The sequence below is a fragment of the Macrobrachium rosenbergii genome, chromosome 2 (genome assembly GCF_040412425.1).
Source record: "Macrobrachium rosenbergii isolate ZJJX-2024 chromosome 2, ASM4041242v1, whole genome shotgun sequence".
Classification (NCBI taxonomy): Eukaryota; Metazoa; Arthropoda; class Malacostraca; order Decapoda; family Palaemonidae; genus Macrobrachium; species Macrobrachium rosenbergii.
This window is the reverse complement of record NC_089742.1, coordinates 85,431,712-85,444,669: the sequence shown is the minus strand read 5'-3', so window position 1 is coordinate 85,444,669 and position 12,958 is coordinate 85,431,712. Positions and strand designations below refer to the sequence as shown.

The following is a 12,958-nucleotide window of genomic DNA, read 5'->3' as shown; positions in this document are numbered from 1 at the left end:
GTCTTTGCTGTCACTAACAACATCCAAGTTCACCTGAGTTGGTCATCTACATAAGTTCAACATCTCTAAGTTTATCCTGCCTTCATGATTGACACTTTTCAAGCATTCACCTGCATCGTACTTTAAGGAAGAATGGTCCTCTTGGTGCTGAGTCTGAATGACTGAGTCCACCTTGACTAGTAACTGACACTCATGCCTTTGACGATTGCATTGGGTAAACTGATTAAGACTGACATTCCCTTTTGATCTAATCTAGTAAAACAAGATACATGTGTCCAAATCTCAAAATTTGAAACTATCCAGGCCTAGCTTTAATAAGGGCTGGGATTATAAATCATTTAGATTACAGTACCAGGTAGTCTGTGATCATGATTTAGGACACTGTCCAAAGATTTCTGCTGAGGCCACCCTCTACAAATTTAGTCAAGTGTACTAGTTCTAAGCCTCAGCATCCTTACTCTGATGAATTTCACAGTGATACAATACCACAATATTGAGTTTTTTTAATCCCTTGTGTAAAATTGTGAACCCAGCTAGTGCTATGGATAGTGATACTAGTATGTTGAAATTTTCTGTAATACTACTTTGAAGAGTCTTGCTCCTGTGCATTAATCTACTTTACTTCTTATGTCAGCAATGGAACTGGGAAACTATGTTTTCACTTATGTTGGTCTGTCTATTAGCCAGTGGAGAGTTGAACTGGGTGAACTTGGAAGACATTCATCTGGTAACTTTTTCTTGTGGAAAATCTGCTCAGTTGACAATTTGTTGCAATGGAAACCAACTTGCCCATAATAAATGATAAAAGGGATTTTCAGTGTTTTATGCTCTTCATAATGACTATGTAATTTGTGGAATCATTTTCATACTGAATGTTTATTATTTATGTACACTAAATTCATCCATTCACTGGTTTTAATTAATTTATTCATTATTGAATGGCTATAATAGAGACAAGCTCTCTAGTGATAGCATCTGTTTTTCATCTGCTATTGTTTTATGTATTCATTACTGATTCTCTATTTTTCTTCTCATGTAACTTATTACACTCCTCTTCTGTGCCTGTTCTTCACATACTGCCATCCTATTCTGTATAAGATTTCTTGGTGAATTCAAGATATTTATAGCTAGTACCATATAACTTTGAACACTTGAATGATAATAAAATTTGTTCTTTATTATTCCTCATAATTTAATATAATTTTGTACACTTCTATGTTCTCTTTGGTAGGTATCTCTTATTACAGTGATTTTGATCCAATGTGAACTCTCCCTACAATCTATTATTTATGCCCACAATATCAAAAGACTCTTCATAATTTTCAAGTCATTTTTTACTTCTAGTTATCCCTAAATGTGTCAAGCACTGCCTCTGGATGCTGAAAGCTTGCCTAAGCATCCACTGTTGCCTTAATTGATGCACTTCTCAAGCTCACCAATCACAGTCTCTGTGCTGATTAGTTCTGATCTTTCATGGAAAGAGTTTCTTATGCTTTGGCCAAATAAAGGGGTAGAATTCATGTAGTTTCTCAGTAAGGTAAATTATTTTTCACCACTTTCCACTCCAGCCTACCCCATGTGTTATCCTAGCACAGGCGGGAGCGATTGTCTGTAATAATCAATGTAATATCTTATTCATTTTATCTTTGGATTTTTTACTATAATGACACCCACTGATAGTGAGGATACACTATATGACTATGATATATGAAATCAGAAAGACTATGATGATAACATGAGCACCACACAAGAAATAAGAGGATGAAATGCAGAAAATTAATCCTGTGAAAAAGTGGTGTGTTAAACTCAGGTCTCACATAGTAGTTAGAGCTACACATGCATTTTCACTGCCTGACGTGAGATATTTTTATGACAACAAATGGATTACTATTTTTTATCAGATCAGCAAGTGGTTAGATATGAGACAGCAAGTTTAAAAGAGGTTTAATAGGGGAGATGGACTGCCAAAAACATAGTTTTACCAGTACAAAGGGTTGATTTTTAGGGCACTATAATAACCAAGGGTCAGAATAGAAAAGCTTCCCTTCACAAAAATGTGGTATGTAAAACTTTACATTATCTCAAAATATCCTACTACCATTTGTACCAACCTGTATTCTTAAGGCAACATGTGCTGTGAGTATCAATTACAGCACAGGCACCCTGAAGTTTTTGCACTGCTAGACTATCCAAAATAACACTGTAAACAAACAAATGTTTATATCAACACTGTTCCACAGAGGAAAAGTCTTCAAAAATTAATACATTGGCATCCAAGAATGATCTTGCCTAGGTGTGGGTTCAGGGGGTGAGAAACAACCAAATATCACAGCTGTTATCAGACCATTTCTTGAACGCTCTCGATCAAAAGTAAACGTAAACTCATTTACTGTAACGTATGGAATAATGACATGTGCTGGGTACCGACCCTCTTTGTTCAATACTACCCCGATTCTATACATTTTATTTCGTAAAATATAAGCTGGTCTATTAAACATGACCTCCATAGAACTACTATATGGTACACGTGCAGTGAAATGGGTATGCGTTATTCGACTCCCATCCGAGTCTTGCAAAAATGCATATATAATTTCATAATAACACTCATGAGCGCCTTGTGTCGGTGGCTGCTGCTCTTCTAAACTTTGTTGTAAACACTGGGTTAGCATTTCAACACCATATATGCACACGTCTCTATCCACTGAAAACGAAAGCATGCAGTCAAGTAACTTTTCATTGACTAATATGCCAGCCAAAATATCACCAGTACATACACATCGTAACTGCATATTCTGAACAAGAGCACCACTTCTGGAATTTGAAGGAGCTGCAGATGGAGGTGAGGGAACTCGAACTTTCACTCTTCGCTTTAGGCTCTGGCTGAAGGGCGATGGAATTGTTGTTACTCCTGGAGATGAGATGTTCATCAAAAGGGTAAAGCTCTCTTCCTGAACCAGAAGGCCAGATACAGCAGGACCATTGGCAAATTCTGTAGGGCTTAGGGTCAAGAACCTGTAAAGAAATACAATATGCTGTCTTTACAGTAACATTTTTACAAAAAATGTTAAAGTAGTAACATTTTTATAAAAATGGTAAAGTACCAGTAGTATGTATAGATTGAAAGTTTCATTAAACAATGTCTAAGCATACATTTGAAGAACATCTCACAACAACAAAGTTATAAACAATGTAAACAATCCTTAATCATAAGTTAAGTTTCTACCAAGTAATGAAACCCTTTTACAGTGTTATTAAATATTATGAACGGAATTATGACAAAAATAAACACTGTTTCACATGAAAAGGGAATTTGTTTACCTACTCCTATGATTCCTTACACAACCAAAATGGAAATTCATTGTGAAGCATTTCTTGCAAAATAGTGACAATACAATATAAAGTCATATCCTTCCATCACAATATTAGTAAGCCTGCAGAACTGTGAACACATACAACCAAAAGTTCAGAATTCTATAGATCTGTTATTTGTAAGAAAAGATGCAAGTTGACATCAGTTCTGTCAATATACTGTTTCGTAATGGAGCCCCTCCTTGGTTGCTTATGGAATATATAGTAGGTCCTCGACTTCGAAATGGGACAACTCATCGCCACCATCTCATCGCCAGCCAACTCATCACCGCCAACTCATCTCCGGCCCAACTTATCCCCGGCCCAACTTATCTCCGGCCCAGCTCATCTCCAGCCCAACTTATACCCGGCCCAACTCATCACCGGTCCAACACACACACACACACACACACACACACACACACACACACACACACACACACACACACACAGCAAGGCAGTGTAAATAAAAACGAAACAACAGTTACTCAATTACCAATCCTACTATTTGTAAACAAAAATACCGAACTATGAAATCAAAGTTTGTCAACAAAAACGTTAGTAATTTTTAACCTTTCAACGCATGACGACAATTACTTAATTACCAATTACAAACAAAAGTACCCAAGTATGAAATCAGATGTTTGTCAACAAAAACGTTAGTAATTATTAACCTTTCGATATATCACTTTCAGTTTTACATTCTTTCAGTAAACCCATTACAATGGAGACAATTTTAAGTCAGAGAGGCAAAGCAAAATTTTCTCATGATGGCTATTTGTTCATTTTCAACAAATTCAGCAAAACGGACAGCAATTTGATGTTCTGGAAATGTGATCAGCTCGGCAGGTGTAAAGCGAGAATACACACAAGATTTGGAAACGTAGTTACAGTCTTGAATACTCACACCCATGACTCTTCACTGATAAAAGTAGAAGTAGAAAGGACAACTACAAAAATTAAAACCAGAGCTGAAGAGACGATGGAAAACCCAAGTGTAGTGATTAATGAAGTTTTATGTAATGTTCCCCAAGTGGTGCAAGGATCACTCCCGAATTCGTCGGCTCTAAAGAAAACTATTCGTCGGAAACGGAATCAGATTAGTGCCTCTCCAAATCCAGTTGACCTAAATCATTTAGCAATCCCTGATGAATATTCGACCTACGAAACAGAGCCAAACCAGAAGGAAGATTTTTTATTAAAAGACAGTGGTCCCAGTGAAGATAGAATTTTGCTATTTGGAAGGAGAAGTTGGTTGCAACATTTGGTATCAGCAGAAGTTTGGTATGTAGACGGAACGTTTAAGATTGCTCCCACGCTATTTTCTCAGGTGTATATTGTAATGGCTCAAAAATTCAGAGGTGTCATTCCAGTGCTTTATGCTCTATTACCTAACAAACGGAAAGTTACATATTCAAGGCTATTTAAAATGATAAAAGAATGTCAACCAACAGTAAACCCGAAATCGGTTGTATGTGATTTTGAAATTGCAGCATTTTTGGCAATCAAGGAAAATTTTCCACAAGTCGAACTAAAAGGGTGCTTCTTTCACCTTAGCCAAAACATGCAAAAACACATTGCGGCTTTGGGTCTAAGTTCTCGCTATAATAACGATAGCCAGTTTTCTTTACAAGTAAAGATGATACTGGCGCTTGCATTTGTACCTGTCAATCATATTGATTCATATATTGATGTCTTAGCTGATGAATTATCCCCAGAGCATGTGCCAATCTTGAACTGGCTTGAAGACAATTATATAGGTCGGTTAAACAGACTTGGAAATAGCAGACGTGCACCACTCTTTCCATTGGAAATGTGGAATTTGTATTTTCGAACTTTGAATCATGAAGATAAAACAAACAACCATGCAGAAAGAGCGAACAGAAGATTACAAATGGAATTAGGAATGGAACATCCTACACTCTGGAAACTTATATGTGCACTTAAAAAAGTTCAGAAAGGAAGAGATTTTTATTTGGAATCACTTATAGCAGGCAGTTCACCACCCGCCAAATTAAAAAAGTACAGGGATACTGATCCCGCATTCTTAGAATTGTCCAAAATTTTAATGAAAGGACTCCCATTGAATATTTAAGAGGCATTTCTCATAACATAAAATAAATTTTTTTTTTTCTATATTTTCATGGATTTTTTGTCTTTAATTATATGGTGTTAATTTATTTTTAGTGTCATGAAAGAGTCATACTTGATTCTGAATAAAGGTGTTTTTAATATTTACTGAATTTCATTAATCACTGCCGGGAATGAGTTGGGCCAGGGATGAGTTGGGCCGGGGATGAGTAAGCTCCGATGAGTTGGCGGTGATGAGATGTACCCTACTCCTCGACTTAACGGTGGGAGATCCGTTCCAGCGCCGCACTGCAAGTTGATTTACGCTGTAAGTCGGTGTTTCACCGTTATCGGCCCTTTAACAGAGCTGTAACTTGATGTTTGGTGCCATAACTTGATGTTATACCAAGTTACAACGCCGTTAACTTGATGCCTATTCTTGCTGTTAGCACTGTCGACGGTGCTTACAGTGCCATAACTTGATGCAACATCAAGTTCAGCGCTGTAAGATTGAATCCACTCTAAGTCAGTGACACACTGTACTATAGTGGATAGGAAAGCCCATTCATTGGCTAAATGTAACTTTACCAAGGAACCTGAGTGTCTGATCAACGTTGAGCAACTGGGGTATCCAACACATCAGTTTTTCTGAGCTCGTCCCTGTGTCACCCGGTGAAATTCCTTAGGAGCACGAATTTCTAGGTATAAATATTGCTAAATATACCAGAGAAAAAAGCTATCAGGAATGCTGGGGTTACTACCCCCAGATCGAGCATCTATAATGAAAATAGACGTCAGTATGGGCAAGGGTGAGTGAGGTCATCACTACCACAGAACCACACTCCGAAGACATCCCAATGGCAAAACCCCGAAGAGCAGAGAGCCGACCCAACTCCTGCACTCACCCATTTATTTAACAGCGACCCCCAGCGCCATCTGAACTCATTCCTTTCTAGCACGTGATCGCTGCGATTTGTTTAGATTTTTATTTGTGCTTTTTCTGCATTTTTACATTTATTCAGGATGGCATCGAGCAGCCTTACTGTTTCCAAGTTAAGTACCATCTTCTTTTGGGGTTTTTATGATAAGTCTGGCTGTTTAAGCCCGTATACATAAATTATACGTGGTTTTCGTTTGGGTCGCTGCGCGTCCTCTTGGCAGCCATACCGACCTAGAGGTATACCGTTCGGCTTGTTCTGTTTGGGTTTCCTTGGTCGTTTACACAATTTATTCTTAATTCCCCATCAGGGAGCATCCTGGCTGCGTTCTCTATTTGTGTCTTTGGGTCTCCTTTAATATTGTTCTTTACAAGTTTCCTCTCATAGGGTTCTTTTAATTTATTGTTTAAGGTATCCGAAGTTTTCACTGCTAGTTTTTCTCCCAGGATGTTTCCCTTTCTGAGAAGTGTGATAAAAGACTTTTTCACTATATGTGCTTGATGATGTGAAAATTATAATATTCACCCTTACGTGGCATCAGGTTCGGCCTGTTGACTGTTTACATTCTGTCGCCTCATTCGGTTAGGCTATAGCCTAGCACAAGCGTATATTTTTAGTTTGTTTGATGATTATTTGATGGATATATTTTTTACTCTGGTTAACATATCCTTTGGGGGTGTTAGCCTAGTCCTTTCACTAATGAATGAACTAGGCTACCTCTTTATCCTTTGTTTTCCTAACCTCCTGCTCTCCCGTATATCGCTTGAGAGGGTAGGAGGGGGTGGTAGTCAGGTCGAGAGAGTTTCTGTTGTTGTCCCATCCGCCTTCCGCTTGTTTGGGTGGCTGAAGTTGAGACCCCATTTTTCCCCCCCCCCTCTATCACCAGTGGGGGAAGAGGATTTTATTTGGGAGTTCTCCTTCATGCTTCACACAATCCCTTACTCGAGTCAGTTAAGGTTGGCCTTCAACACAGGAATTTCTCTCCCTGTTCTTTCCTCCCCCTTCCCTTCTCTCCTCCTGGTCACCTAGGCTATGCCGACTAGGAGGGTGAGGGTGTATGTGGTTTGGTATTATATTAACCCCACCCCTTCTCCTTCCCCGGTACTTGTAGTGGGTCACAGTCTCCCATTATACCTTTTTTTTTTTACAGTTGAGCGGAGGGTATTACCCCAGTCTCCTGTTCTTATTCTCCGGACCCTTTCCTACTAGTACTATCCTTCCACCTCACCCCGCTTCCTTTCCTGAGGTTCTAGTTTTTGTCATCTCCTCGCGGCGACGTTTTATTTTTATTTATGGTCACCCCGAGGTAGACAGGCCTATCTAGTTGAGGGACACGCTCCTCCTGGGATCGGTCCTGCCGGCATTTACTTGAACAAGTGTTTATTTGATTCGCTTCTCCGGATCGAGCGGGTTTCCGACCACTTTCAGGGCTCAGTTTCGCCATCCCAGGCCCTCCCGTTGTCCGTTAGGGCTAATGCTTATTTATGTTGCGTCTTTATGGATAGGTTTGACTGGCTTTTCCACCTGACCATTATTATGATCAGCTGTGATGCACTGCCTCGCCTTCCTACTGGACTCTAGCTTCGAGGCTCGGGATCCCGGAGGGTTGTGCTGGAACCCGGGGTCTATGATCTGTTATTCTTATTATGTTGTTAACCAATTATTTGTACATCACTTTATCTGTTATACTAGTTTACCCATTTATTTTCACCCGCCGACTCAAAAATTCATAACTAGTTTATCTACTTTTGTTTCTTGAGTTCAGTGATCCTATCTTTGAGTTCGACCGGATTATCTCCGGCGTTCCTCGAGATAGAGTGTCCTGTCTGGCTCAGTAATTTCATTCCGCCGGAGTATCCCGGTATGGTACGAAAACTTTTTAAACCTATAGTTTAAGTTATCTTAGATGAGTAGGTTCATACTTTATGATCTTTTTCATCCCACCGAGTGCTCCGGTAGCATGGTATGAAATTACTTAGTACCTACTTTAGTTTAAGGTATCTTAGATTAGTAGGTTCATGTACTCTTCACACTTACAGACTGTTCATTGTGAGGAGCCCGGGTGCACTGCTGTCCTGCACCAGCCCTACGGGCACGTGGTATGCCGCACCCACACTGGCTGTGCGGTGCGACTAGATGACCTGATTGTGTGGCACCCGGATGGTTGTGAGGTTTGCTTCGCGTTCTACGGGTGTGTCCAGGACGAGTCGGTAAGCCGATTCTTCTTGTCTCGCCTCCGGGCTCTTTGGCATTTAATATCAAATAGTTTTCTGGTTTATAATGAGCTTACCATTATATAACCAGCCTTTGATACTCCCCCTCTTTTTCAGGCCGATGAATCCTCCCGTAAGGATGCCCTCGAGTCCCTCCGTGCCTGGGTGGCTGGGTTTGGTAGGAACGTTCCGTCGGGGAAACCGTATGTTCTTGATGAAAATCTCCGGAACATACTCTACCCCGGCGCCCGGATTGCTGCGGCTGTTCCCGCTGAGGTGGCCGCCCCTATCATCGAGCAAATCCGGGTAGAGACCCAGCCAATCCAGGACGATTCCTTGTATGAGGACGTTTCGGGGGATGTCGCCGCGTTGGATCTCGACCTGGAACCCATGAATACAGAACAGGACCAGGAGGTAGGTAGGGAGGTAAGTGAGGCAGTGGGGGCGGGCACCCTCTTTGAATCTCCTTCATCATCCGTGTCTTCCTTTCAGGGATTTCATAAATCTTCTCTTGGGGGACAGAACACACCTACTGTCCCCAAGCTGAAGAAAACTCGTGGAAGGCGGAAGGCTATAAGTCTTCGCTTTCCCGCAGCATCCCCTTTCCCCGTCGAAGCCCCAGGACGCTGGTCTGGTGGCCTCCAGGAGCAAACCCAGTACCTCAGGCAAAGTGGCGAGTAAGAGAGTGGCCAAGCCTAGTCCTCCTCGCCAGCCTGCCTTTGACCCTGAGGCGTTTGGGGGATGCTTCTAGAGAGGTTCTCACGGAGGCAGAGGCAAAGTTGAGTAAGATCACGGAGAGGCTTCAGGCCAGGAAACTATGATCTCCAATATTGTATGCCCGGAGGTACTGGGGTACACTATCCCATCCCGGACTCCTCCGCCCCCCTCCGTTTGACAAAGGGAACCCGTGGCGTTTAGCCCTTCATGCTCCCGGCATGAAGATACTTTAACAATAGAAGGTTTAGGCACTCAGAGACTGGAGGAGCTGGAATTCTTCCTCCAGATCTTCTGCCTCCCTACCCAGGCTTCGCTAGGCTAACAGATGAAGCCTGATACGCTCTGACAAGGTCCCTAAGAGACAGTGATCTTCCCTAGAGACCCAAGCGCAATCGGCTCTGATGTGCACATTCTCAGACTGGCAAGCGGAGAACACCAAGTTGACCCCTTTCAAGGGCAACTTCACCATGTTCTCCCTTGGGGATAAACTCCAACCCCTGCTTGACTAAAGTAGCTCTTGCTACTGCTCAAGCATGTTGTGAAGGTAAACCTTTGCCCCAACTTCGAGAGACGGACCCCACATCTCTCATCTTCCCTGGGGATGATGTTTTCTGGAAGGACGCCCGCCACGTTTACTTCTGGTAAACTGGACGCAGATTGCGCTTCCAACCAGTTTAGTGAGCAGCTTCCCAAGCTGCCGGAAACTCTCCTGAAAGCTGAGTTCGAGGCACGATATCGCCTGAGTCGGTCTCTGAACTGCTGTGCCTGGCGGAGGCAACTGCCGCCTCGCTTTTCCGAGGAGTCGCTGTTCCAGGTTTTGACAAAATCCTTATTAGCTGGATTCCAGTCAGACCTGTTTGACTTCATGGTGGCGCGGCTGAATTGCCGCAGGTTCATTTTCGCTGACGCTTGTTTCATTCGACATGAGCCTAACAAGCTCATGAAGAGTTCTTTCTGGGGAGCCAATCTGTTCCCAGAAGACGAAGTCACTAACGGTCCTGGCGGAGGCGACCAGGGCTAATCAAAGTCCGCGCTCCGTGGGATATTCCGCCTTTGCCGAAGACCCCAGAGTCCGGCTCCCCAATATAGATCGGGAAAGAGGTACAGGAAGCATAGAAGGCAGCAGCTTCAGCCTGTGGTTCAGGGCGGTACCTGTCTCGGGCGGTGAGCCAACCCTCGACCTCCAAGGTTCAACCTCAACAGTTTGTGCTGGTTCAGCCAGCTCAACACTCCCTTGCCACTCCTTCCTATGTGTCGTCTCCGCATATAACCCGTCATATGAGGGTCGGGGCATTTCATGGCCTTAACAGGAGTGCAAGGGGAGGTAGAGCTAGAGCCTCCTATAGAGGTAAGGCTGCCCCTACGGTCCCTCTCCCGGAAAGAGGAGGCCACGGTAGAGGTAGTAAACCCGCCCCACCCCAGTGAGCCCAGCCAGGTGGCCGGGAGACTATACTGGTTCAGAAACCAGTGGACCTTCAGTCCTTGGGCACACAGTATAGTATCCAAAGGTCTAGGTTGGAGCTGGATCAAGGGCCCTCCTCCCTTATCCAGGTTTCACCAACCTTCCTCCAAAGTTCTACAGGACTTTGTGACGGAACTGCTCGAAAAGAGAGCAGTAAAGAAAGCGAGACACCTGAAATTCCAAGGCAGGCTGTTTGCTGTTCCCAAAAAAGACTCCAGTCAACAAAGAGTAGTTCTGGATCTATCGCGTCTAAATCGTTACATACAATGCGACAAATTTCGCATGCTTACAGCTGCACAGGTACGGACTCTACTTCCGCGTGGAGCCGTCACCACCTCTATCGATCTTTCAGACGCATACTATCACGTCCCGATTGTGTGGAACTTCTCTCCCTTCCTGGGTTTCAGACTGGGGAAACAGGCCTACTCCTTCAAGGTAATGCCTTTCGGGCTCAACATAGCTCCCAGGATATTCACAAAACTAGCAGACACAGTAGTTCAGCAGTTGCGGTCCCGGGGATATCGTTGGCAGCTTACCCTGACGATTGGATAATCTGGGCTCCAACCGCCGAGGAATGCCGGAGTGCTACGACCACAGCAATAGATTTTCTGGAGTCCCTAGGCTTCAAATTGAACCGGGAAATCCCCGCCTAACTCCGAGACTGGTTTCAATGGTTAGGTATCCAGTGGGATCTAACTCGCACAAACTATCTCTTCCATCGACCAAACGGAAGGAAATAGCCAAAGCTACCAGAAAGTTTCTGAATTACAAGAAAGCGTTCCCACCGACACAAGAAAGAATCCTGGGTTCCCTTCAGTTTGCCTCTGTAACAGACCTGCTCCTGAAAGCGAGATTAAAAGACATAAACAGAGTGTGGCGGAGACAAGCCAACGTCAGGCTCAGGGACAGGGTCTCACAATTCCACAAATCTTAAAGAAAAGCTCCGCCATGGTCCACAGTCAAGGGCCTCAAAGTCAGTCCTCTTCAGTTTCCTCCTCCAGCTCTGGTAATCCACACAGACGCTTCATTAAGCGGCTGGGGAGGATACTCACCAAAACAAAAGTTCAAGGGACATGGTCTTTCTTACCCTGAAAATGGCAGTCCGCCAACCAGATTCACATCAGGCTGGTGTTGGACAGCGCCGTAGTAGTACATTGCATAAACAGGGGAGGTTCCAAATCGAGCCAGATAAACCAGGTGATGTTAGCCATCTTCTCCCTAACGAACAAACACAGCTGGCATTTGTCAGCTATCTGGCGGAAGTACAGAACGTAGTAGCGGATTCCCTATCCAGATCGACTCCGCTGGAGTCAGAATGGTCCCTGGACAAGAACTCCTTCATCTGGATCTGCCATCGTGTTCCGGGACTTCAAGTGGATTTATTTGCCACGGAAAACAATCACAAACTCCCTTGTTATGTGGCTCCCAACCTAGATCCTCATGCTTACGCCACAGATGCAATGTCCATAGATTGGAACAGTTGGGGGAAAATTTATCTGTTTCCCCCAATAAACATGCTAATGAAAGTCCTACACAAATTCAGGTCATTCAAAGGTCAAGTAGCCCTAGTAGCCCCCAATTGGCCAAAGAGCAGCTGGTTCCCTCTTCTCTTGGAACTCAAGTTGCGGTGTCATCATATACCCAGACCCAGGCTGACTCAAACAGTACAAACAAGGACTGTGTCAGCTTCCTCAAAAGTTCTGAATGCCCTGGCTTTATGGACTTTATGAAATTTGCTGCCAAAAGGGGAGCAAATATTGACCCTGTTAATACTCTGTTTATTGAATCTGATAAGCTTAGATTCTACTCTCAGACAGTATGACTCAGCAGTAAAAAAATTGGCATCTTTTCTGAAGGCATCTGAAGCTCAAACTATGACCACTAATTTAGCAATAACCTTCTTTAGATCATTGTTTGAAAAAGGCCTAGCCCCAGCCACTATTACAACAGCAAAATCAGCTTTGAAAAGGTGTTTTTGTATGGCTTCAAGATTGACCTAACAGACTCATACTTTTCTTCCATCCCGAGCATGTGCTCGTTTAAGGCCAGATAACACACCTCATTCGGTTACCTGGTTCCTTAATGACGTTTTAAAATTAGCCTCAGATATTAATAACGCCCAATGCTCTTATCTAGATCTGTTAAGGAAGACTTTATTCCTGATTAGTTTAGCTTCAGGTGCCAGAATCTCAGAACTGTCTGCTCTCTCT

The 12,958-nt window shown here is 43.1% G+C and overlaps 2 protein-coding genes across 2 annotated transcripts; one reads left to right on the top strand and one right to left on the bottom strand.

Moving 5' to 3' along the window:
* Positions 1-1,167: 1,167 nt before the first annotated feature.
* LOC136843418 (uncharacterized) lies at positions 1,168-3,359 on the bottom strand. Its single transcript, XM_067111862.1, has 2 exons — positions 3,339-3,359; positions 1,168-3,032 (listed from the first exon to the last, which is right to left on the bottom strand). Exons 1-2 carry the CDS (start codon positions 3,357-3,359, stop codon positions 2,259-2,261), a joined length of 795 nt encoding a protein of 264 aa, XP_066967963.1. The 3' UTR covers positions 1,168-2,258.
* A 713-nt stretch (positions 3,360-4,072) lies between these two features.
* On the top strand, positions 4,073-12,570 carry LOC136843414 (uncharacterized). Its single transcript, XM_067111848.1, has 2 exons — positions 4,073-5,370; positions 12,204-12,570. The coding sequence occupies exons 1-2, from the start codon at positions 4,073-4,075 to the stop codon at positions 12,568-12,570; spliced, it is 1,665 nt and encodes a 554-aa protein (XP_066967949.1).
* Positions 12,571-12,958: the final 388 nt, after the last annotated feature.

What these genes read in the sequence shown, in the direction of transcription:
- LOC136843414 (XM_067111848.1), top strand. Translation starts at nt 4,073, where the DNA reads ATGGAGACAATTTTAAGTCAGAGAGGCAAAGCAAAATTTTCTCATGAT. An exon ending in CCACCCGCCAAATTAAAAAA is followed by an intron (nt 5,371 to 12,203) that starts GTACAGGGATAC and finishes CTTACGCCACAG; the next exon opens with ATGCAATGTCCATAGATTGG.
- LOC136843418 (XM_067111862.1), bottom strand. Translation starts at nt 3,359, where the DNA reads ATGAATTTCCATTTTGGTTGT. An exon ending in TGAATTTCCATTTTGGTTGT is followed by an intron (nt 3,033 to 3,338) that starts GTAAGGAATCAT and finishes CTGTAAAGACAG; the next exon opens with CATATTGTATTTCTTTACAG.